The sequence below is a fragment of the Coturnix japonica genome, chromosome 3 (assembly GCF_054131305.1).
Source record: "Coturnix japonica strain WE chromosome 3, WE-NBRP24, whole genome shotgun sequence".
Lineage (NCBI taxonomy): Eukaryota > Metazoa > Chordata > Aves > Galliformes > Phasianidae > Coturnix > Coturnix japonica.
The window spans coordinates 77,907,821-77,933,800 of record NC_140665.1 but is presented as its reverse complement, the minus strand read 5'-3'; the positions used below and the strand labels follow the sequence as shown (position 1 = coordinate 77,933,800).

General features: G+C 42.0%; 1 protein-coding gene across 49 annotated transcripts in view; it reads left to right on the top strand.

Annotated features, from left to right (window-relative positions):
• Window positions 1–509: 509 nt before the first annotated feature.
• Window positions 510–25,980, top strand: part of RIMS1 (regulating synaptic membrane exocytosis 1) — a 275,646-nt gene continuing 250,175 nt past the window's right edge. For all 49 annotated transcript variants that reach the window (XM_085543816.1, XM_085543807.1, XM_085543815.1 and 46 more), the window contains exon 1: window positions 510–772. In XM_085543816.1, coding sequence (XP_085399942.1) covers window positions 609–772 — 164 coding nt within the window. In that variant the 5' untranslated portion in view covers window positions 510–608. The remainder of the gene's footprint in view (window positions 773–25,980) is intronic.

The following is a 25,980-nucleotide window of genomic DNA, read 5'->3' as shown; positions in this document are numbered from 1 at the left end:
CGCGAGGAGAGAGCAGAGAGGGAGAGCGAGGGGAGCTGGTGGACAGCGGCGCCGGCGCTCCGGCTTTGGCACGGCCGCCTGGGAGGGAGGCAGCGGCGGCGCGCCTCGGACTCCGCCTAAGCGGCCCCGAGCTCCCCTCCCTCCTCGCGGCGCCGAGCTCGCAGGAGCGGAGCATCGCATCACATCGCTTCGCATCGCATCGCATCGTATCGCGGCGGCACCCGCCCCTCCCGGCCAGCCCGCGGCGCACGCCGCCTCCCTGCCTCTCTCCCTCCGCACGCAGCCCCGCCGGCGGCCATCGGGAAGCCCCCGAGCCGCGGCACCCCCGCCCCGCACGCCCACCGCCGGGAGGATGGGCTGCGGGCGGCGGCGCGGCGGCCCCCGAGCTCCCTGAAGCCGCGGAGACAAAGGGAGCGAGCGGCAGCGCAGCCGGGCTGGGGTGGATGCGAGCAACCATGAAAGGCTGCGTCTCCGCCTCCTCCTCCGCTGCTGCCAGAGAGCTGCCGGCTGCCGCCGCTCGGAGGACTACACCGTGAGGGGGGGGCGGAGGAGAGCCGGCGGGGTTCGCCTCCCCGAGGTAGAAGGTGTAAGGGAGAGGCAGAAATAAAATGTCTTCTTCGGCGGGGCCCCGCGGCCCTCGCCCACCCACGGTGCCCCCCCCGATGCAGGAGCTGCCCGACCTGAGCCACCTGACAGAGGAAGAGAGGAACATTATCATGGCAGTGATGGACCGGCAGAAAGAGGAGGAAGAGAAGGAAGAGGCCATGCTCAAGTAAGCAGACGCCCGTCATTCATTCATTCGGTCGCTCATTCATGCGCCGTTCACGGGCGGGCGGGAGCGGGCGCTGCCACGGCCACGGCTGGAGCCGGAGCCGGAGCCGGCCGCTGCCCGGGGCCGCCCCGCGGGGCCCTGCCCGGCACGGAGCTGCTGAGCCGCGGCCTCGGCCCCCCGGCTTCCTCCTGCCCGCACCCGGGGAGCCCCTCCTGAGGCTGCGCTGCCCAGGGGGGAGCCCGGCGCCGCGGCACGGAGCGGGACGGCGGCCCTCCCCGCCCCCGGGGAGCGGGACGGCGGAGGGCGGGCGAAGGGGCGGGCAGAGAAAGCCCTGCTGGGGGTGAGGGGCGAGGTGCGATCCCTTCGGGGTCCCCGCGACCCCGCCTCTTCCAGGAGGGGCCGCTGGGTGGGGTTGCCCAGCTCACCGGAGCGGCCGTGCTGCCCCCACCTGGCCCGGCCTCGGCCGCGTCCCACCGCACGGATCAGGGCTCCGGTGGGAGCGGGTGGCCGTGGGGACGGCGAGGCGTTCGTAATTAGGAAATGGATGTAATTAGTCGCGCTGTTGGTCACAGAGGGGAAGTGTCCCTGTCTGCTGGCGGGATGGAGCGGGTTCGGGCTCTCCGGCCGCGCAGAGGGGTGTCGGTAGGTGCCATGTTTGCACATCGGGTCCCTGCCACTTAGGAAGCTTTGCTCCCTCTTGCCCCTCATCCTTGCCGAAAAACACATGTGACCATATTTTCCAGTTTCCTCCGTCAAGAGGAGGCTTCAAATGTAACGCTACCACACTGCTTGCTGTGGGTGATGAGGATAAGCAGATAGAAAGCTGTGGCCTGTGGAGGGAGGTGCCAGGTTGGATGGGGCCCTGGGCAGCCTGGTCTAGTGTTAAATGTGAAGGTTGGTGGCCCTGCCTGTGGCGGGGAGGTTGGAGCTTCATGATCCTTGAGGTCCCTTCCAACCTGGGCCATTCAGTGAGAGCTGGGATCTCTGCTCTCCCAGCTCCCCATCAGGCCTGCTGTCTTGCTGAGGGCTGTGGCAGGTGGGTGAAGGCAGCGTGTGCAGAGCCCTGGGTGACCCAGGCCCTGGGTGACAGGAGGCGAGTCCCTGCCTCGCTGGGGTCTCGGCTTGGGACAGCTGATGCGGGTTGCTGCTCCTTACCCTGGGGTGTGGCTCTCCCTGAGGTGTGCTTTGTGGATGGAGACACATTGTATTCATCAGTGTGGTGAAATGTGAGCAATGGCTTCCTCTTTAGATTCTATTTATCAGAAGAAAATTAAATAGAGAAAATTTAAATAGAGTTCAAAGGCTTTAAGCTACATTTATCCTTCTCCCGTTTCTTGTCCTCCAGCGCAGCTACTTCCCTATAAATATGTAGCTTTTATTCCTTGAAGAAGATTACCGGTTCTGTGGTGCTGTAGAGCAATACTGTAAATCTTACAGTCGCTGCAAGAATGAACTTTTGTCAGTTGAGATGGTAATTTCTCAGCCCTGTTCTTGTTAACATGGGGTAGAGGATAGATTTTCTTTTTTTCCCTCTCTCTTTCTTCTTTTTTTAACTTATGCTCTTTTTTCGTATTGGCATTTCAGAATTCTGGACTAATATTTTCTTCAGTGGTTTCACTGAACGAACTGGGATGCATTGAATATGATTTTAGAAGAGGTAAAAGATTGCACTTTGTGAATTCATCTTGAAATTACTCGACACTCCACAGATTTGTGATACTCAAAAGGTTTGCTTCTTACAACAGTTCTTGTAGCTCACAGCAATAACTATCCAGGCCTGAGAAATCATGATTTTAAGTATACATTTATATTACTTTAAAGAAAGAGGTAGAAATTAATTGAAAGTACATTGGGAAACTTGTAAGCCTTTATACTTACTTTATGGCTTACAAAATGATGTCATGGTAAACAGTTGTTGTATAGATTACAATTTGGCTATTACAGAGAGCCAGCAGATGTTGAGATCATTTACCTTTTATTTATGCTGAGGACTTAATTCCTTTCTGGGGCAAGAGTTGGACACATCTTTCCAGAGAGGAACCTTCTTAGGCTGACTTTTGAGACAATGACTTCCATAATTTTTTGGAGGCTTGTTACAAATGCAAAGTGATTCTACTGGATGACACAGCTATGTTATAAAAATCATACATTCATCACCATCTTTTCCTATTATCTTCAGTAAAAGTCGTTCCCATTTTCCAAATGTCTCTAGCTGCTGCTTTAAACCACCTGCAGATACACGTTCCTTCCTGTAACACCCACTTTCAAATCTGGAATGTCCCCTGGAAGAGAAGCTGATCTGTGTTGCAAACTAGGCTGCATTTAGCTCTCAGTGGAGCAGGGGTCTGTTATGTGCTGCCTCAGGCATCATGAGGGCTAGAGAGGGGGCAGTGTTTCTTGTGTGTTCTGGATGTCCTGGTAGTTAGCAATAGAAGTTTCTCTAACACTTTCCATCGTTTCTCATAGCAGAGAACTGTAAGGAAAAAATTACTGTTTACTTAAAACTACTGTATTCCTCAGATGATGATCATAACATTGCAGATGCAAGGAAATTTGAGCTGCTTCTTTGAGTAGATCCTGTGGACTTCAGAAGCTAAAGAGATTAGGGTCATCAGTGAAAAGACCATGTCCTTCTCCTCCAGGTCTGTTCCTCTCTGCCTTCCTAAGCCTTTTTCTGACACTGAGCTAAAAAGCCTTCTTGTAAAACCCTGCTGCCAGTTGGTGCTGACATCAGCAAGCACTGCAGCATGCCAGCCTGGGAGCAGGGTGCTCCTGCAGGGAGCAAGACAATGGACGATGGAATACTTTCTGTGCTTGCTCAGGGGACGTGGCAGAAATGCATCCTTCTGTTTGAAACCTGCATGTCTTTTTCCAGAAGCTTGCACTGGCTGTCAGTTTGTTAATCTAGTGAGTTTCCTTCAATAATCTATGGCTGGAGAAACTTGTCAGGCCCTTAGGACAAAGGCAGGCAAGTTGTACAGTGCAATTCTTTTTATTGCCTCCCTCTATGTATTCCTGGTCAATGGCAGAGACCTCATCATCCCTTCATCCTTATAACATCAGATTTCAAACCACCGTGTGTGGTATTTGTGGAAGGGGAGCATTCTATAATCTTGATCTGTTGAATATATTGGAGCAATGTTTCCCCCTTTTGCTTTTTTATGAACAGTTTTACCTTACCAATGAAGAGCACTTTATTGATATTAGCCAATTGCCTAGAAATTACCATTGCATCCAAAAGCATCAGCATTTTTGCACCACATCACTAGGTGCTCTTCAGAATACAGTTATGCCTTTGTGCAGTGTGGAGTGTAGTCCTGGTCTAATGTATAGCTCTGGAGACTCAAATACATACAAACAGTTTGATGCTTACCTGGCACAATGTAGAAACTGAGGCACCTTGAGTGCACTTCACAGATCTTTCTGTAATGGCGCAGCAGAGAACTTGGGTGTCCCTGCATGTCCAGTGCTTATATAGCTCTCAAGCATGAGTGTCTTAGCTACAGGCATGTTTGCTGCCTGTCCTAGGCCTAAGCCTGTTTGGGACTCACAGACTGCACTGTCACATTCATAAGTCCTCTTAAGGAGCTGATGATTGTACAGTGCGTGTGTAGTTCATATTGATATTCAACCATTAACTCAAAATGATAATATCACAGCAACATATAGGTGATAGGTGGAGTCGCTGCTTCTGGTTACTTTAGGTGCAGACAGCTTTATGGCTTGAAAGTGGTTGCCTAAACTAAGCACACTTCCCAGTCTGAACATACTGTGTCCTAGAGAAGTGCCATTTTTTTATTACTCAATAGTTTGGCTCCCTATGTGGAGAAGAATGAGAAGTTTATGAGCCCAGGAGTCTAACTCGGTAGAGAGCCTGATAGAAAGAGCTCTCCTTGCAAGTGAAGCTCTCATGCTACATTCATCTGGTTACCCAGGGCTATTAATGTAGCCTCTTTTAGAAGAGTCAGAATAGTTTAAAGTACTGAGAGCTCTGGGAGAAGAAGGAGGTTTTTCTCCTTCCAGCTTCATAAAGATACCATCAGATTTTGGGGATATCTCTGATAATTCTTGTCTCCAGCAGTTCTGTCAGCTGGAGCTTGGTCTTCCATACCCACACTTCCACTGTTCCTGCACTGTTTGTGAAGGACAATGGTAAGATGTGCCATGGCCTCCTCTGCAGACTCATTCACATGGAAAGTGTTTTTTCCTGTTCCACGTGGTAGGTAGTACTGTAGCTGTAGGGAAAGAGGTTTGAGTTGAGTGGCTAATGTTTCTAGTCTGAAGTACAGCTGTAGAATGGTCAACCCTGATGTGACTAATAAATTATGGGGATGCAAGAGAAGGAATTTTTTCAGTGAGGATAAAGAAAGAAACAAACTATCATTTCCAACAACTCAGGCAATTTTTTAAGGACAAATAGATTAAAAATTTCAGGTGTACATTCAAACATTAGACAGCCCGAGACAGCTGTATGGTTTGTGTGTATAAGGTACCTTGAAGATAAATGACCGTAGGGAATATGCAGCAAATTTCAATCATAGACAAATCACAGAACTACATATGTGTATATGGATGTACTTAAGCTTAAATTCGCTTATGTGCAATTGTGTGCTTTATCTCACTGGGTTAGTTAAGTACTATGTGCAGAGCATGAGAGCTGTGAACACTTCACTGAACTCCAGTTCTGTTCAGCTATGGGCTTTCAGAGCCCAAAAGAATCATATACTGCAAGGATGGCCAGAGTGCTTTTCTCCTTGTGGAAAAGTAGCTTATCCAAGGGGGAACAACTGTAACTCAGAGTTAGATGGATTTAATAAAAATAAATTAGAAAAAGTTTCCTAATTACTATGGCAGTAATTTTCTGGAGCAACTTTAAGTGGAAACAAAAACTCTTGCTACACCTCTGATGGGATTTAAGAAGGTGGAAGAGATCATTTTTCAGTGTATTGGCAATAGGTGGAAACTTAACTTGGTGACTTGGAAGTTTCCTTGTACTTTTGGAACTCTAGTTGAGTAGCTCTAGAAGAGAAGCTAAAAGACACTCTAAGCAATCTTGGCTTTTTAGAGTTATTTCAAGAATTGCTACAGGACTGGCAGTTAATAATTAGGGAGAAGGTGATTCTAACACCCTATTTTGACCATCTAGTATGGTGCATAAATTTGATTTTTAGTAGAATTCAGGGGTATTGGAGCTGCGCTATTCTTAGGGCTGCTAAATCCTGAAGACAGGTGTCTTTGCTTAGAATCTGATGTGATGAGAGAGGTTTCAAAATAGGCCGTATAATTTCCTGTGTGCAACCAGAAGCTTCCACGCTGAACTACTAGCTACAAAACTGAAGTTTAACAGATTGGCCAGGAGGCATGTGCTCTTAACCAATTTCCTGGAGACAGTTTGTTTCCTTCTCTATTTCTAACATTTGGACTGTACCTAATATTGGCAGAAAGCGCTGAATGCTGCTTGAAGCACAGTGCCAACTGCTGCCACCTTCATTTTGTACTGTATTCACAGGTTAAAACAGGAAACTGCAGTTCCATGAGAGTCTTAGCCTGAGTGGTGCGCACCTGCTGATGTTAATTCTACTTCCATAAACATGAGGAAAAGAAGAAGATCATTCTTCATCCTTTCTGTTGAAACTGGGGCACTTGGCAGAAATGAAAGCAAGAGTCATAGGGCCATCATGAGGAAGCTTATCTTTGTACTATCTTTAGGATATAGATATTTAAGTCTATCTTTAATCCCACCGAGAAGACCAAAGAAGAATCAAGTTCTGGGAACTGACTGTGTGTTTGAAAGTAAGGAACTGGAGGATAAAATAGATAAACAGGATAAAAACTCCTTTGTTCTTGCTTCTTTCTGTGGTCCCATGAATCTCACTTTTCTTTCTTTCATCAATGGAGACCAAATTGCATTGGATGGAAGGCTGCAAGGAGAGTACTCATGGCTTTCAGGAAATTTCATAGGATTGGTAGCATTTTTTTCAGCAGGATGGTGGTCTGAGTAGAACAAGGTGACTACTTTATGTCAAAATAAAGTAGTCAAAATGGGTACATACAACTGCACATAGTCATGGTAATTTCAGGACAGCCATTGGCTGTTCTTCTGGGAGGCCACCTCACCAGCAAGGCAGGAAAAGGAGACTGTCAGCAGAAAGAGCAAAGTAGTAGGGATTTCCTTAAAAGCCTTGGAAGAATGGGAGGTGGTAGGGCGTGAGCGGCAGGAATAAACATTCCTCCCTTGTTGTAAGAGCGGACTTCAGATATGTATATGCTGAAATGTGGGACAGCCCAGGATGCAAACTTTCTTTTCTGATACCTTTTTCAGTGGGTTTATTGAAGTTCACATGACTCTTTATGTGAGCGCATCTTCCCACAAAATATTCCACAAGAATCCCCTCATGCTTCGCGCCTGGCTTTATCATGTAGGAAACGTGACATTGCATGAGTACTTTCTGACTTAAAAGTCCATCAATCTACAAACTCATGGGCATTATCTGTGTACTGCTGAAGGATGAAGACATAACATGACTGCAGAATGCAGAAATGTAAATGCAGAAACTTGTATGAGCGCAGTTTTAATAAATCCAGATCTTAAAAGGAATTGTACAGAAGATTGGTATAGTTTTTGGGTTTTATTGTTTTGGACAGTGTTCCCTGAGGGAGAGCAGCATTAAGAGACTTTAGAAATACAAAGAAACAACTAACAAAGACGTAGCGTGCTCCCTTCATCAAGCAAGGATGAAGCATTTTAAGACTTGAAGTTAATACACCTTAAGAAAAGACTGCTTTAAAAATATTGGGTTAATATTTGCTGCACTTGTTTTCAGGCTTTTTGTTGGGACACAGATTTTTCTTCAAGGGGAAACTGTCAAATGAAATTGGAGTTTTACTTGCAGTTGCCAACAGTTAGAGTCAGTTATAATTTCTATGTTGTTAATTTCTCCCTTACTCTTCCCACTGATGTGCACTGCACTGGTTTTCTCCACCTGTGCCTGCTAGTTTTAATTTCCATTCTGATTAAGCATCTTTTTCATCCAGGAAGCTACAGCACTGGCATGTAGTAATGTTTATTGGGGAAAAACAAACAAACAAACAAACAAACAAAAAAACTTGAGTACCTACAGTTTTACTCTATAGTTTCCAGCGGTGATTAAACATACTTGAAAGTCTTATGTAATCAATTACAAACTCAGTGTGGTTTATTTATTTTTTTAAACCCCAGATCCATATATTGGATGTATAAGGATGTAGGTAGATAGCTTATCTGATCTCTGCATATGTCAAGAGATAAAATTGTTTAACTCTTTTCTTAAATGTCACAGATAGGATACTGTGCAGTGTTTGTGATGCTTGGTTTTGGAATCGAGGCAGCAAATGTTATTCAGAGTTATTTCTAGTTTTCACAACAAACAACAGAAAAGAATGCCACTATCAATCTGCTGTCATAATTTTTTAGGTGAGGCAATTTGCACGAGGCAACGGGATAGCAGTATAATTCTTAGTGCTTACAACACAAGTAATCACCCTCAGAATTTGATTGCATATCAGATAATTATGTCCAGAGAGAGTTTTAAGCAAGAAAGTCCTGTTCTGTTATACTTTATGGCAAGAAAGGCTACTTGCAGTTTTCAGAATAAGGACATACATACACAATACCATTTATACACTTGCCACATCAGAGACATGAGGAGATGTGGAACAATAAATAGTGGTTTTCAGTTAATTCTAGATTGAACAAGGACATCTGTTGTAGAGCTTATTTCTGAGTTTGTTTGTTGTTAGTATTTTTAGTGTCAAGACTTTGTGTACCATGCTTATAGTAAGATGGCAAAAAACCATTGTTGATCTTCTAAGACTGAAAAGTTTGTGTGTATTTTTACATGTGCATTGTATTTTGTTTTTTAGCTAAAAACAAATTTGTATTTAGAATTGTAGTCTAAATGCCTTATGTCAATATACAGATATTTACTGTAAGCACCTAAATTGAGAGTTACTTCTTTTTAGACTTTGATACGTGAAATTTATTAGGACATTTCTTGAGAGAGCAACACAGCCCAGCCTTGCTATTTTGGTTCAGTATAGAAGTCTACTCCTCTTGTTCCAAGAAATAGAGCTCTCTTAGTGTTAAGAATTTCTATTGGAAGGCTTTACACACTTGAATGGTCTGAGTGGGAAGTATCTTCTCAAATGTTTCTCTTAGTTACCAATACTGCACACTTTGAGCTGATAAAATGAAGAAATTATGTACCACTCTACTGCTTTTACTAGTAAAAGATATGACATCTTAAAAACCTAGTTTGGTCCACAAGGACAGCAAGCATTGTAAATTTAATAGGCAGTGTTCATAAAGATTCATTCTAATGTCTTTGAGTATGCTCTGAAGGCTTCAAAATAGTGATTTTGAACTACGGTCTTGGTGTTGGTCTTTACCGGCAGTCAGGCTTCCCACATCTTTCAGGTGGAGGCTGGTGATGTGTAGCATCCCTTGGGGACAGTCTTGGGACTGGTGCTCTTCAGCATCCTTATCAGTGATATTCAGTGATATAGACAGTGGGGTCATGCAAGCCACCAGCAAATTTGCTGATGACACCAACCTGTGTGGTTTAGTTGATACAATAGAAGGAAGAGATGCCATCCAGAGGAAACTGGACAGGCTTTAGAAGAGTACCCATGAGAGCTGAGTGAGGTTCAACAAAGCCAGGTTGCACTTGGGTTGAGGCAATCCCAGATATGAGTATAGACTGGGAGACGAGCTCCTTGAGAGTAGCTCTGCTGAGATGGACCCGGGGGTCCTGGTGCACAAAAAGCTGGACATGAGCCAACCGTGTGCTCTTGCAGCCCAGAAGGCCAACAGTATCCTGGGCTTCTTCAAAAGAGATGTGACCAGCAGAAAGGAGGAGGTGATTGGCCCTCTCTGCTTTGTCATTGTGAGGCTTCATCTTTAGTACTGTGTTCAGGCCTGAGGCCCTCAGCTCAAGAAAGATATACAGCTGTTGGAGTGGATGCAGAAGGGAGCCACAAGGATGATCAGAGTGCTGGAACACTTCTCTTTTGATGATAAGGTGGAAGAGCTGATTTTATTCAGCCTGGAGACATGAAAACTTCAGGGAAACATCACTGTGGGTGGCTCCTCCGGTACTTCAGGGGAGTTTATAAGCAGAAGAGAAACTGACTAAAAGAGGGGAGGCAAAATAAAAAATAAAATAATCAGAGTTTTTGTTTTGTTTTGGTATCCTTTTATATTCATTATTCTCTAGGTTTTTAAATATCTTTTCATGTGAAAATATGCACTTTTGCATGTTTGCTGTATTAACTTCAGAATTGTTTTGGCGTTTGACATCAGGGGGCTAAATTTTGTACCGATTAAATGAAATTGAAGAGATGTAAATGAAAACATAATGTGAGAGCTTGAGCTATAAAAGGACATGAACAATCTATGATCATTTTGTTAATTTAGGTGATAAGTCTGCTTGGTATTGTTATTTATTGCCAAAATGTTGACACTGCATGAAAAGCTTAAGCTGTATTGTCAAATGTTCTGCCAAATGGCTATGTGTTTTTAGCTATAGATGTGGAACATCAAGACAGCTGGCTGATGGAGTGCCTAGTGTATGGGGCTAGACAGTTGAGAAGAAAGGACAGAATTTATGTGAACTCTAGATTATCCTATTTTAACTATATTGATTTTGGCCCTGGATTCAACCTGCAAAGTATCAGGGTAATGGGTCTGCATTTTATGGATGAGAATTACAAGAGACTTTATATATGTATATATGCTTGTGCCTAAGAGTATGGAACCAAACTGTACAGAAATATGTACAGGCTATTTTATAGGTTTTAGTTGCAACATTATGTTGCTTGATATATGCAGAGTGCCTTGGTGAAATTTGATCAGGAGCTGAAAATGGGGGACAATTTTGCCTGCAGATGCATTGTGACAGATGACACAGTTAAACAAGTTGCTGCCACGGGCCAACAAACAGCTGCATTGCTGTGGTCCTGTGCCTGCATTGAGTTTGATGAACTTCAGTGAGTTTCTGCCTCAGAACAAGTGTCGCTGAAAGCACGTCTGTTCGCTGGAGTAAAACTTAAGTGTTGTTGAGTCTTTTAGATGGGATGCTTCGCTGTATGCCTTTTAATTTGCAGAAAGAAGCACTTTTTTCTCAGATGCATTCAGTAACCATTTTATTATTCCATAAGCTTTATGTAAAAAGTAAAATTCAGAGAAGTTAAACCAACACGTGACTATCAACAAAACAAAAAAAAGCCAAAAAACATTCATCGCTATACAAAAGTGTCTCTCTTTTTTTTTCAATTGCTTTTTGTTTCTTTTTGCCCCTAATTTCCTTCAGTCTTAATTGTGTATTTTGTTTTTCTTTGTTTTCTCCTTCAAGCTGTTTCTCAATACAGTCAGATAAAGGATCTGCATTTCCTCAGAGGTGGAGATTGCAGAGTTATATGAATTAGTTCTGATACTGTATATGTAAAAAGTATATGAGTCTGTTCAGATCAAACGCCAAGTACATTTTTCTTACATTTAGAGCAAAATTAGGTATTGATTTTTTTTAATGTGAAATCCATTGTAAGAATATATCACTAGCATACTATGATTCTTCTCTTTTGTATTTTAGATGATTTGATATTGACCATAGTTTTTAAATTTAAAACCTCTCACATTCGTAAGCAAAATCTCTGTATAATTTATTTTGCAAATTCTCAGTAAAACTGTATTACCTTAAAGCAAAGCATCCCTCCTTTAAAAAGTGTCTCTCAAAGAATAGTATCACTCAGTGTAAAATAACTTTAATTGTGGACTGTTTGGATTGGACTGACCAGTTCAGAGAATTTAGAAGTCTGGTCACTTGTAACTTCTCTTTTTCTGGTGGCAGTGTTTCAGGTTCTAATCTTGTCCCCATCTAAGCAGATTTATATGGTTCGTGTGGAAAAGGAGCCGGTAAGTTCTGGTTACAAGCCAGGTGACACAGTGCTCTGTCTTTCATCTAATCATAGTGATCTGGTTCTTCCTTTTTTGGTTTCTGCCCTTTATGGGATCAAATATATACAAGCTGAGCCTTCCTTGAGGTAGAGTTAGTGAAGATGAGGGAGGACTCCGGAGAACAGCTACAATCATAGTGCTTCCAATTATTGCAGAGGTTCATTCTCTTATTTTTCAGAGGATTTGTAGTTTGGCAATGCTTTCAGCTCTGTCCTTGTAGAACTGATGGTCAAATGTTTTTTTCTGAGTGCATTTAACTGTTTGTTGTATTTCTTACAAATCAAGACCTTGTCAGAATGATGCATCGTTTCTGTCACCTTGAGGTGGATTACTGCAACATATTGTACATGGAATTACCCTTGGAGACAATCCTGTTAATCTTGTGATTTTTTTTTTTCTTTTTCTCTCTGTTTGCTACTGCATATATTTCAGGCTAGAGCAACAGTTTGTTTCCTGTCTACTGGTAGATTAATGGAGGTCAACTGAGACCACAGAAGGCGTTCTTAAAGTAGAGAAGACAGGGAACTTCCTTGTATAGTTTCAGTGGAGAGACTTCATATTTGAGAATTTTTATGGATGTCAAATAGAACTTTCTGCAAGGGCAACTTTTGTTACATGAAAGTTGCAGAGGCGGGTAGGACCTGATCTTCCTTGCATTTTATTTAACAGTGTTAAATACCAGGTGTTAAATTTGAAGACAGGCCCTTGCATGTCTGGCATTCATAAATAAACCAGGGAAATCAATAAGTAACTTCTGTAACTGCCAGCCTTTTGACTCCCTTGTCAGAGGCCAAGAACTGAATGAACAAGAAAATTAAACAGGTTTTCTCTGACAGAAGAGGAAAAGAAGTGTTTCTTCCAGGTTAAAGCTGAGGACACTGAGAGAATGGTTAAGCTTCTTTTTTTCTGTTACTGTAGTTGGTCTGAAGGGTTTTTTTTGTTGTTGTTTTAATACTGTGGAGTGGGACTGTGGATACATACATAATAAATGCGGAGGAATGGTGACAGCAAGGAAGCTGTACTTGTGCTCTCTTGGACCTCACTAACACAGGTCATGATGGAGAGAGGGCTGGATCAGACTGATGCGTGGTACTGCTGGGTTTCCCTCCCTCATGGCAGCTGCAGACAGGAAGAACTGGATGTATAGAGGCAGCCTCCTGTGGGGTTTTCTCACCTGGAATGGGATGTGTGTGTCTGGACATGGGTGTCTGCTACCACTTCAAAAGTCCATTGGTACCCTCCTTGCTTTGACCTGGGCCCCGCATGGTATGTAAGACTGCTTTCAACACTTACGAGGCTTTTGCATCCCGTCTTTGATTACCTGCTCTACTGAGGGCAAGGCCTTCCTAATAGGAGTGTATGTGCAGGAGGAGAGAGTTGTGAAGCTGGTTACTGTTTTAAATCACAGGGAATTCAGGCTGTGGTTTTGGTAGTTGTCTGGCACTAGGTTTCCTCAGGCACATCATGGGTAGGTACTTCCTCATCTGGAGGCTGCCCTAGGGTTAGTAAAAACTGAGTTATGTTGGTATAATCCATATTTTATTTTTATCTTTTTAATTCTGAGTCACATCATAGCTAAGGTTTTCAGTGTCCTCACTGGATTAATGAGAAAAAGACTGCAAAGTAGTTGGTGTTTTGTGCGGGGTTGGCAAGGCTATTTGCTAGATAAACTGTGGTTGGTTAGTTGCCCCAGGAGAGGAAGAATGAGGGGAGGAGGACATGGGAGTGCAGACTGTGGCCTTGTGAGGGACAGTAGGAATGGGGAAACCATAAGAAAATACAAGTCACTTAAGACTCAGAAGATTGAACTCAGAGGGTGTATAGGAACATCTGCAGGGACCAAACAGGAGGAATATGTGATGGAAGAGAGACAGGAAGTGAAAGCTGAAATTAGCTAGGATGGAAGCCTGAAAGTGGGCAGTGAGTGATGCAGATGCCTACTTGTCTAGTACGGAGCAAGTGTAAAAAAGCATGTCTGCACACTGAGGATTAGGTAATGAAAAGTGATGGATCCTCTGGTAACAGATTTGAGACCTGCATATTTTTGCGTCTATTTCATTTTGGACTTGAACAGTAGATAGTTAAGCAAACAAATCAGGAGAAGATGAACATTTATTCTCAGTATAGAAATAAATGAATTAAATGGCAAGTAGAAAATAAAAAGATTGAAAAATGCTCAGTGTGTGAGTGAGCCTCATGACTGTGAAGGGAGGAGCCTGAGTCATTTGGTTCAGCAGCTCAGGGTTTGGCAGTGACACTTCCCTGGCTCTCTGCTAGCTTGGATGGCATAGTGATAGCATCTCAAAACACAGGGGTGCTTGACCAAGGATGGAGCAGGACCTCAGTATGTTTGAATCTGATGTTCACAGAAACTCAGCATCTTATGGTATTGCCTAGTTGTTCTCGGCCTGCCTCTAAACTTCTCACTGGAATGTGGGTCTGTGTGAGAGATCTGGTCTGGTGTGACAAGGAGGAGGATAGTGAGGTCTCATGTTTGTAGCAGAGGACTTAGAAACTCAGCCCAAAGTTCCTAAATCTGATAGTAGTAAATCCAGAATGCTGTTTTTCAAAGCAGTTTCCTGTGTTAACTCAGAATTTTGGGGCCTTTGTGATTTTGAATTTTTAAAGTTTGCTTTAGTCGTGTTATTTCTATTAAGACGAATGTTTCTGGTTATGGTAGAGCCCCTGCTGTCATAGGAGGGCTGTGGAAAGGCTCCACACCAGGAGTTTACTTTCCTAATGGTGTAAACAGACAAAAAGGAGATGAGATATGAAGAACACGAGTAGGTCAGCTGTAAGACAGAACTAAATATGTTAGTCTCAAAGTTTATAGGCAGGGTGCCATGCGCCTGTGTCTGTCCAGCCGTGTCATCTCCAGGCTGACATATTGGAGGTTCAGTGCATGTACGGATTAATCTGTGCAGGCATAGTGCCTGAGGGAATAGTGTGTTTGTGTGCTTCTGTTTTTAATTAAAGGTGGCATCTCTGTTTTTTTGGGTGGGTAAAGAATTGAGTTAAGAGGGATCAGCTGAATGGAAAGACAAAGGAGTAAAGGAAGTTCAAGTTTGAAGAGAGTGTGCACGTACAGCTGAAAGATTAAGCAGGTGAGGAGAAAGAACAATAGGGACAAATAGATCACTGTGCAGCAGAGAGTTTAATCAAAACTGTAGAGAGTGCTCAGAATACCTAAAGGTCCCAGCTTTGCTGAATCAGCAGCTGCTCTTGGCCAGGGAATCTTTCAGGGACTTCTCTGTAGTTTTTCCCCAGTACCACACTGCAGTGGGCGGGGATAACTTCAGTTTATGGACTGTGTGTGGAGATGTAATCCTCTCTGTGTCTCTACATAATAGTGAGAATAACTGGTTTGTGCAAGCAACTGGTTAGTTGCTTTTTTTTGCAATATTCAGAGTATGTGCTGAAGTCAAGCAGTTCTGGAGACATCACTTCAAGTTGAGCTGGTGATTAACTTCCCAGGTCTTTGGTGATTTTGGCTGAACTTTGAGGGTAGAGGTTTGCCAGAAGTGCAGACTGTGATGGAAGCTTACTAATTCAGCTGCTTGTTTGCTAAAAATTACAATCAGAGTATCTGATTTTTTTTCAAAGTTGTACTGAGCTGCCGTGTTCCTCAATCTAACTGTACCCAGGAGTCTTGTGACGAGCGTCTGCAGTAATTATCAGTCATCGTCATCCACAAAATTTTTCTGCCAGTGCTACTCTGTGGTTTGTACTCCTTGGTTTCACTTTAAGAAAGAATCAGACAGATTGCTGAATTATTGAGCAGAGGCACAGAATCACAAAATGCTTTGGGTTAGAATGGACCTCTAAGGTCATCTATCTTCATGGCCCTCCTCTGGACCTGTTCCAACAACTCCATGTCTTTCTTGTGTTGGAGGCTCTGGAACTGGATGCAGTACTCCAGGTGGGTTCTCACAGGAGCAGAGTAGAGGGGCAGAATCCCCTCCCTCAACCTGCTGGTCGTGCTTCTCTTGATGTAACCCTGGATATGGTCAGCCTTCTGCTGCAAGTGCATGTTTCTGGCTCAGGTTGAGTCATCAACTGACACTCCCAGATCCTTCTCCTCAGCCATTCTCTGCCCAACCTGTGTCTGTGCTTGGGATTGCTCCGAACAAGACTTGAGATGCAATTAACCTTTGTGTGCCCCTGCTCTGGAGAAGTTTGAATTTGCCTCTACCTCAATTCTGCATTTGCTAATGTGAGATAATGGTTTTCTCTTCCCTTCTGTTGTCCATTTTCTTTCTGTAGCTTTTTTTTTTTTTTTTTTCTTTTTTCCTTTCCTGTGTGTTTGGAGGACCTCTAGACTTTCCTCCAATGATGCTGTGGTCTCCATGGAGGTCTCCGGGCATTCTGCTGCATGATAAAGTGATAATAATAAATCCAGATAACCAATGTGTTGTTTGGATGAATAGTCAGCTGCCTAATTTAGACAATGAATCTGGCTTCATTGACATCTAACTTTGACTTCACTGTTTCTGTCAAAATTTAATCAGAGTTTAGGTTTCCGTTACAGGGGTTGCTGTCTAATGGCAGGCTGAACCTCATCCTTCGTTTGAGGTGATGATTTCCCAGGGACCTGATATGAATACAGATCATTCTGGCAAATCAGAGAATTGCTCAGGTTGGAAAAGACCTTCAAGATCATTGAGTCCAAACATGACCCAACCACACTACCCTAACTAACAACCCTCCACTAAGTCATGTCTCTGAGCACCACATCCAAACAGATATGAAACACATCCAGGGATGGTGACTCAACCATCTCCCCTGGGGAGCCTATTCCAGTGCTTAACAACCCTTTCTGTAAAGAAGTTTTTCCTGATACCCAAACTAAACCTCCCCTGGTACAACCTGAGGCCATTTCCCCTTGTCCTGTCACCAGTGAGAAGAGACCAACCCTACTCTCACTGTAAGCAACTTTCAGATATTGGAAGAGTGATAAGGTCTCCCCTCAGCCTCCTTTTCCCCAGACTAAGCAGCCCCAGTTCCCTCAGTCTCTCCTCACAGGGCATATTCTCCAAGCCTCTGACAAACCTCGTTGCCCTTCTTTGGAACTAGTTCAGCATCTTATGTCCTTCCTGTATTGAGATGCCCAAAACTGAACGAAGTATTCAAGGTGAGGCCCCAGCAGTGCTGAGTACAGGGGCAGGATGACTTCCCTAGTCCTGCTCACCACACCATTCCTGATATATGCCAGGATGCAAAGGTGGATATGAAAGTATCACACAGGATATACAGTGCAAGCAATAACTATTTATTGATGTTAGTTTAACAGCAATCTGAACACTTTGTGCTCACAAGAAGCGTTTGTGTTTGTTTCTCTCAAACTTGGAAATCTGATGTAGTTAATTCACTTGGGTCATCTATGTAAGCTTGTCACTTACTAAAACATAGTTGAGAATACACCTAGATCACCTCACTTGTTTTTTTACTATCCAAAATTTGCCTTGCAGACAGGTGATGTATCTAAATGCTGACTAATTGAACAGCTTTATGCCAGCAACCACATCAGACTCTGGCAGTCTCCAGGTTCTAATAGAGAAACACAGACCCCATTGTTTGGATTTGATGTGCGTGCTCCCTGCATGTTGTGACTGCCTAAAGATTTGAAACACTTAACGACCAGCCTTTCTTCATGTGTTGAAATTTCATGCTTTGGTGTTTGATGACAGCAAACATTGTTCTCTGCATGAACAGGGAGCATGTTTGACAAAACCGTATTTGCATAAAAATACATTCTGTGAGTAGATGAGAGTGAATGGGATGTTCAAATGTCACCTGGTCTTATTTCCTTACAAACAGGACCTAGTGTCAGAGCTGTTAACCCATAAAATGTCACAGCAGTATTTCCCCTTGGGCACTTTTGCAATTGTTTGAAAACCTGTATGTTGCTTATTCCAGTCTCCCTTCCAAAATCTCTTTCTCAGCACCTGCTCTTACATATTTTGGATGTCATTTGATTCTTAAGTGATTTTTTAAGGGAATTTTGCAAATCTTACTTGTCAGACTTTTATGTAAACAAATGCAATCAATATACATAAGAGAGTTATTTTAACTTTAATCTTTTTCTTTCAGCCATAAGAAGAATAAATTGAGCTCCAACTTTAACAAAGATTTTAAAAATCCTACTTACATTTTCTGTTAATTTTCTCTATTGTTTTAGTTCATTTCAAGACTGAAGCCAAGGCCACGCTTCTCCATGAGGCGCTTAATATGAAAATCTTTCTTTTCTACTTGCAAAGAAAATCTAAAATAGTTCTTCAAAGTCACCATCTGAATTTTTAATATTCTTTTTCTGATGGCCTTGTGTCTTAATGTAAAGTTGTATTTAAATCATATTCTTGCTAATGTAGAATTCAAATTATATTGGATTGAAAAGTCTCGCTGCATTCTAGACCTTATTTGGCCCTTAATTAGGCGGTATAAACCGTGGTTTAGTGTCTAATAAGGAGCAAATAAAAGAACTCAGAAACCTAATTTTCTTTCTTAGTGCAGGAGAGCCAGTTTTCTGTGCCACAAAGTCCAGGATGCTACTGGAAAATCTAATGGCTGTTTTAGAGACCACAGATCCTAAGGAGCAGTAAATTTTCAGTATTTAATAAGGGCCTCCTCTAAAACCTGTTTCTTTTAGCCATAGATTCGGCAGACACCAAGGGATTTTCATCATTTGTTTTCCAGTTTAATCTGAAGGGGAAGGGCACGCTGCTGATTAACAAATATACATGCAATTACACATTGCTAAGCGTGTCTGTGTGTACACACTGATGGCATTTGGAAAACAATGGCAGTTTGTGACAAATTGTTGTATTCTGAGGAGAAAAAAGTTGGGTTCCTCAGAGGTTCTGTAAGTAGCTCCTTAACTACCCCAGCTTTTAGGAGCGGTTATTCAGCCATATGCAGAGAAACTAGTGCCCAGAAGAACAGAAACATACACAGAAGAGCTGTTCCTTAAGCTAAATGTTTCAGCCATGACAAAAACAGCAGTTTGTGAATTTGGAAATATGGTCCTTTATAGGGCCCAGTGCCACTGATCCATCTCGATTTTTGCCACTCAAACTTAACTTCTCCCTTTGCCTTTACTCTGCAATGAAAATGAAGTGTTGGGTGTATTTTGATGGCTTATTAGGTGTGGAGACCTAATAGAAATGAAGAAATAATGATATAATTTAATTTATTTACTTTGACGCACAGTGTGCCTTGTGATTGCAATTATTGATCTCTCAGTCTCCAGTTGCATGTGGTGGTGTATGTGTAAGTTTTTACAGGTACAAGTTTGTCTTTTTAAATGCATTGTGCAGCAGCTAATGTGGGGTTTCCTGCAGTGAGTAACACAGCATAGGTGGGTGGTTGGTGTATTGGAAATTTGTACTAGAAGCAGGAAAATTGAATTTTGTAATCTCCTACTCACTTGTTCCATTACTGTTTATATATATTTCTACAAGTGTAAGAGGCAAAGATGAGACTGGTTGATGCTTTGCTGAAAGGATGGAGAGTGTTGTAGGAATGGGAACTGTTTGGGCCTTTTAGTAGTTTCTGTCCAGATTTTTCATTTATTTATTTATTTTTCTTGGACTATTTTAAGTTGAAAATTTAAAGAAATAAATGTTTTAATTAATTCTAGATGAATGTTCTGAGCTTCCTGTGTTCCACCGTGTGCCTCCGGTGGCGCAGTGGTAAGAATGACGCGTTGCAACACTGGAGGCCCTGGGTTCGAATCCCCCCTGTGGCGCAAGTGGTAGAAGTGCCGCTCTGCTACACAGGGCTCGAATCCCGGGAGTTGGACTCGATGATCTCTAAGGTCCTTTCCAACCCGCATGAGACTGTGATACTGTGATACTTTGTGTTGACTGCATGTCTGACAAAAGAAAAATGAAAAATGCCCTGATAAACAGTTCTCTCTGTTACTGTGTGTTTATGTAGGCTTTATATATTGTGCTTAGTAAGACATGACTTTTTTCAGGTCTGAAGTGCATGATCCCACGCATTCACTTCCCCAGACCTATAGGCCAAGGGATACCGTTAGTATAAAGAGAGTTCACAGATAAATCTAAATAGGAAAAACAAAAACAAACCTGTATTTTCCTTCATCTTCTCACCTATGTGCTTTTATTTATTTATTTGTTAAATGAAAGCAGTGCCTTGTGTTAACACAGAAGGGGAACCTGTGTGAAACTTGTAAGCATAGAGTGTTCTGCTTCTTCAAAGCTGGCAAGTCAATATAACTTTAGAGAATGCAGGGTTATTTGCAATAAGCTTCAAGAACTAGGGAAGCAACCAATTGAAAGGTATGGTGTGAGGATTTTTGCCTTCTGAGAAGAGAAATACCTCTGATGGTGTGTTGATTTGTTCCTTGCTCACCAGATGCAAGTAGTGATGCCCCTGTGTTCTTTGGGTACTGCGTGCTACTGGAATCACTTAGGCATGTAGTTTTGTGTAAAATCAGTCTTTTAAGATTTTGTTCTTCAGGCCTCAGTAAAGAAGCTATTACTGTTTTCACAAATGACAATGATGAAAATAATTAAGATTTAAGCTATCTCCATAGTACATACGTGGTCTTGTATACATATAATGACATATTTCCCTGTATGTAACTTAAGAAACATGCAACATGTGTTCAGCCAGGCAGCAGAAAGAGTTTTTGCAGCTTTTCACTGAATTCCACTCAAATGAGTGGTCAGCTGTAGTGGTGTTACTGTGAGAATTCAAAAATTACTAAAAATACCTAGAATTAAATGTCAGGTATTTTCAATCGAGATATTTCATAGATTCTAAGTTCAACTGTAACCATATTAAAACTAATTTTTCAGTTATTTAGGAAAGGATTGCAGATGGAACTGCACGGTTGATCTTACCCTTTTGATGTTCTTAGCAACATACATGGAGATTCTAGAGCCTTCCATTTTAATGAAAACTGGTGGAGACTGAGATTTCTCAAGAGCTCTTGGGACATGGTATTGTGTAAGGAAAGAAATGGCGTGTTAATAAGAGTTGCTATTTGTTTAGGCTTGTTTTAAAGGACTCCCTGTTGGATTTGATTTATTAACTGTATTTCTTTTCTCTGAAAAATATAATGCTGAATAAACAGTTGAAGTTTACCCTGTAATGACAAATACAAAGTGTGGTATGCTTGCTGTGATACTCAACATAGAATTTCATGGTGAAATCCTTTCTCCCTTTGACTTCAGTGCAGATGCAGTGTTTCTGATAGAGGTTTGAAATGCTGACTGCATTGAATACCTTTGTTGCTACTGGCATGATAATACGGTATCTAAGTGTTTGCTAGCTTTGCTGCAATCATGGTAGTGAACTGCCTGTGACAGCCTTTCCTGTGTAGGGGCTGCTCTACTTTGCAGACAAGTAGATACGGTTGTAATCTTCTTGTCTTTGTTTTTTCAAGAACTCAGTGCCAGTGCACTTGTGAAAGTTTGCTCTGTTGTGTTATTTAGAACATGTAGACTATAAGGAGTGAGACATACTCTGTGATCAGTACCACAGTGTGTGTGCTCACTGCTGTTAATTGGGATGTGGCCCCAAAGTGGAAAGAAGTTGCATTAGAGAGTGACTGACGTGATGTCTTCAGAAATTTTCTTGATCAGAAAATGCTTCATTTTCTCCTCTGGTAAAAAGGAAAACAAATGAACAAACCAATGAACAAATGGAAAAGAAAACCATAAGCCAACCAAATAATTCTGCATGTTTCAAAATGTTCATTGGGTTTGGGAGCACAGCTTACCCAGTCAAGTTCTATAGCATGCCTTCACTACTAAGCTACAAAGGTAATTTGGTAATTTCAAACATACTGTGTTAATAACTGAACCACCTGTGGGGAGGATGTATTGAAATACTCTGACCCTGATGGCTACAGCACTTATAGGAAAACCTGAAATCTTGCAAACTTGAATCGAAAGCAAGTTTTTTGAAGGAAAGAAATTGCATCGCAGGTGAGGGTCTTGACCATTCCTTACTGGTCATTTATAGTGTCCTTCTGTGGTATGTTTAAATGTTTTAGATGAGGGTGTATATCTGTGGGAATTTGTGTGTGTATATACCTGTGTATTTTTTATTACTCAGGTCAGAAGTGTGTGTAAAATTGAGACTTTTTTTGAGATACTGTGATTTACAGAACAAAAGCATGTAGAAGGGAAGGGAAATCAGTAAAGTTTTACATCAGCATTGTACCTATGCAGTCCTGGGATGCTTCAGGCATTGCAGTCAACCCTACCCATGTTACAGGCAGTCAGAAGTAGAGACCTTGTCTTCAGCTGCCACCACCCTGAGTCTGCAGTGCCACGTCCTGAGGATTTTACCCCTTGGCAAGGAACTGTGTGTTGGAACACCAGAACACAAGCAGTTAAATGTGCACAGAACCAACTCCTGTGCCTGCAATTCTCCGTCTTTGCTTCATGAAAGAATACTTATCATTATGGTACCATGGATTGTACTACCCCTTTACATTTCTCTGGCTCACAGAGGTGCTGTTTTGACTTGTTAGTGAACATACCACCATAGAAAATACGTTTCTGAATTATTATTTTATCTTTTAATTCTGAATGATATCTTCTTGCAGTACGCTGTGGAAAGCAAAAATGGGAATCACAAACTTCTTTGTGGGAATTGAAAAGAGGCAGTGTGATACTGATGTGTTTTTGTGTCTGGGAGAACTACAATGCCTGGCTCTATTTCCCCTTTCCAAGTGAGTAGTCTCAGATACAGCCATCTGCAGCAAGTGTGCTCTGGAGTGCTTTTCCTGTCAAGTGTCCTAAGATCTATCCAAGCATACCTGAAGATGTGGTGATGTGAATGCCCTACTTGTCTGCTGTGGATCTGGTGTGACTCCAGATGCACCTTCCAGCTGTGTGCATAGCTGTGCAGCTGCAGGTTGGCTGTGTTCAGACTTGGAGATTTTGCTCATGAATACAGCCCAGGACTGAGCATCGTAGATACCTTCAGTCTGAAATGGACAAAAGTCTGCAGGTTTGTACCCTTTTAGCAGAAAAAAATAGAACTTGTCTTTAGAAAAAAATGGCACCTGAATGCTTTGAGATCCCTGGATGAAAGGTGCTGAGAAAGTGTGAAGTATTGCTACTGGGGGATCGGATAATGGTTTCTTTATGCACAAATTTGTTAATTCCTTTATTTTCTGCAAGGTAAATTGCTCTAAGTGCCTTCAAGCAATCTTAATTTAATGCAGTAATGACTTTCAGTGATTGAAGAACTAATCAACTCCACCTGCCACTTCTCATCCGTTACTGTATGAAAGATGAGCCTGAAGGTACATTTCTCTCTGTCCATCTGCATGCTGTGGTCCCCCAGAAGCATGGAACCTCAAAGTACTATCAGACAGCGTGTGTTTGCACATATGAAGACTGCAAGTCAAGTAGGGATAGGAAATGGGGTAAGGGTCTTTTTGTTGTTGACTTAATTCATACAGGAAGGAGTAAATAAGAGAACGTTTATTTATTTATTTATTTATTTAATAAGGCGTAGAACAAGCACCAGAGTTTGGCTAGGGTGACAGAAAATTGAGTGGCATTAATCCATATCAAAATTTGGAAAGGAACTACAAGAACGGAATGATCTGACCTTTCCAAGAAGAGATCTCAAGAGCTTAGGAAATGCTTCTGTGTAAGAATCTGTTTTGTTCCCAAATATCACCTGGTTTTATCCAGTAGCATACTTATCTACATAAGTGCATGTCTTTTCACCCCTGCCACATGCATGCATTCACACACAGTTGCATCTGTCTTACTTTATCTGTTTAACCTTTATCCATAGTCCTGTGAGCATATATTTTTAACAACAAACAGACCAAAAAAAAAAAAACAAACCAAAAAAAAAAAAAAAAAACAACCAAAAAACCAAAACAGGTGCAGTCATTTAGAGCAATAGTTTTATTTCAAGCCAGCCTGACTTTTCTTTTTTTTCCTCTGAGAATCTTCTTTCTTTGCCTTTTTTACCAAAATTAATCCTTGGACATTCCATCACTGCTACAGAGGGTTTAGATGCTGCATTCCTGAAACATGAGATGAATGTGCGGTGTAATGAGGGAGAGCAGGGTTAAGCCTTAATGAAAATCTGTTGATAAATATAGGTTGGCACCAGAAGAGTCATTTTAAAACACTGAATTTTGTGTCTATTGCAAGAACTGAGTAGAATATTTTCATTTGTTTCCATATTCCCCTCTGAACTCAGTCACTGCAAACAGTAGAAACACCAAAGCTCCTGTTCTAGGTTCTGGTGTACTCTTACCAATGCAGTCTACTGGAGGGTGATGCATTCTGATCAAGTAGCAATTTGACAATCTTGGAATACTATTTTTAAGCAAATATTTTTAAGTGTTATAGAAATATTTTCATGCAATATTAACATTATTGTAACGCCAGTATAGAAGCATAAATTACCAGATGAGTCAGAATTATGGCCCTTTTCCTGCTGTGTGTGGGTAGACCTCTGCATCTGCGCTCATTACAGGTTTGGGACCTAAATGTATTAGATGCATACTGAAGGAAAATGAGCCTGCTAGGTATTTTAATAGAAGGGATAGATTGTTCTTGGTTGTGCAGAAGAAAACCCCTCAAAGGACAGGAATATCCTTGTGCTTCAGTTGTAAAAGACAAGTATGTTAACATGGAAATGTCTCTTGAAATTCTTGTAAGATTAAAGACAAAACTGAAGAAAAAAATGTAATGCAGCTCAAATTGATATCTTGAAAGAAAATTGGAGGTGTATATATATAATCTTCAGGAGACTGCAGAATAGATTTGCATAAGTGGGCTATGGTTGTGGTCCAGCACTTAATTCTGTAAAGCATATTTGTAGGTAATGTACTAATATATGTATAATACAGGATTGTAATATTATTAACTCCTTATGACAGCAGTTTTCCCAAAGTCATAACTGTAATTTCATTGTCTGCCTCTTCTCAGGGGAACTCTGAAAATACTCTCTAATAGGCATCTCTCATTTCATCTGACACCTTCCCTCAAACAGAAGCCTGTAGGTTATTGACAAAGACATCCTGTTACTGGGATCCTGAGATTTGTCTTCATTTTTGGGTACTTCAAAGATTCCTGTCTGCAGTGCTGCTTTATTTGGATTTCTGCCTCTGTGAAAGTAGCATGTTCGGTGTCTGTCATCTGGATTGACTTTGTAAGGTAGGCTAAGTGAGAGAGGAAACACCTATTTCAGAAAAACAAAGTTATGCATTTTCTCAGAAAGGTGGAAATTGCATGAGGAAAACATCAAAGACAAAAGAGGTGAAGTGAAATTAAGTTTTTCTCAGCTGAAGCTGTTCAAGTGGATCCCTCAATGTTGTAACGACCACACTGTAGGCAATAGGATTAACAATTTATTTTGCCCAGTATAAATACATATGTGGTGATTCCCAACTTTCTCTGAACTGCCTCATATTCTTTCTCATGCGGTTGTACTGTGTTAGTTCTTCCTCCCATGTCTGGGTCGCTCTTGGTGAAGTGTAGAGTGGCTCCTCTTTCTATTCTTTCTTTGCTGTCACCTCTGGACATGATGAAAAAAATCCCACCTGAGGCTTTCATCTGGCCACTGAAAGCTTGGCTTTTTTGTGTACTTCTTACCAAAGGCATATTCTGAGGGTCAGCTGGATGCTACAGTTTCCACATTAATATTCAGCACAATTTTATGGAACCATGCTTCTTCCTTCATTCTTATTAATGAATTTGGGAAAATTTTATTAAATCTGCTTGTTTGTGAGAATATAAACCATCTCCTCCCTCTTCTTGTTCTTCTAGGTTGTCCTCTGAAATATACAGCTCTTGTGAGACGCTGATTTCTTTCCCTTGAACCAATTTTCAGTTAATTCTGTTACATTTCATGTAACGCCCTCCTTCATTGCAAGAGAGGCTGTGGATGCCCCATCCCTGGAGGTTTTCAAGGATAGGTTGGATGGGATCCTAGGCAGCCTTGTCTAGTATTAGATCTGGAATTTGGTGGCCCTGCATGTGGCAGGGGGTTGGAGCTTCATGATCCTTGGTCTCTTCCAACACAAGCCATTCTGTGATCCTGTGTGTGAAATTCACCATGAGCTTTTTCTTGGCTTCGTAAGAAGTTTCAACTTGAGTATCAGAAAAAATAGTATTTGGAAAATATTTTGATAGTCTTACAATTCAAGGTATGTTGTCAGGTTTCTTTAGCGACCACACACAATATACGAGCAACATATATA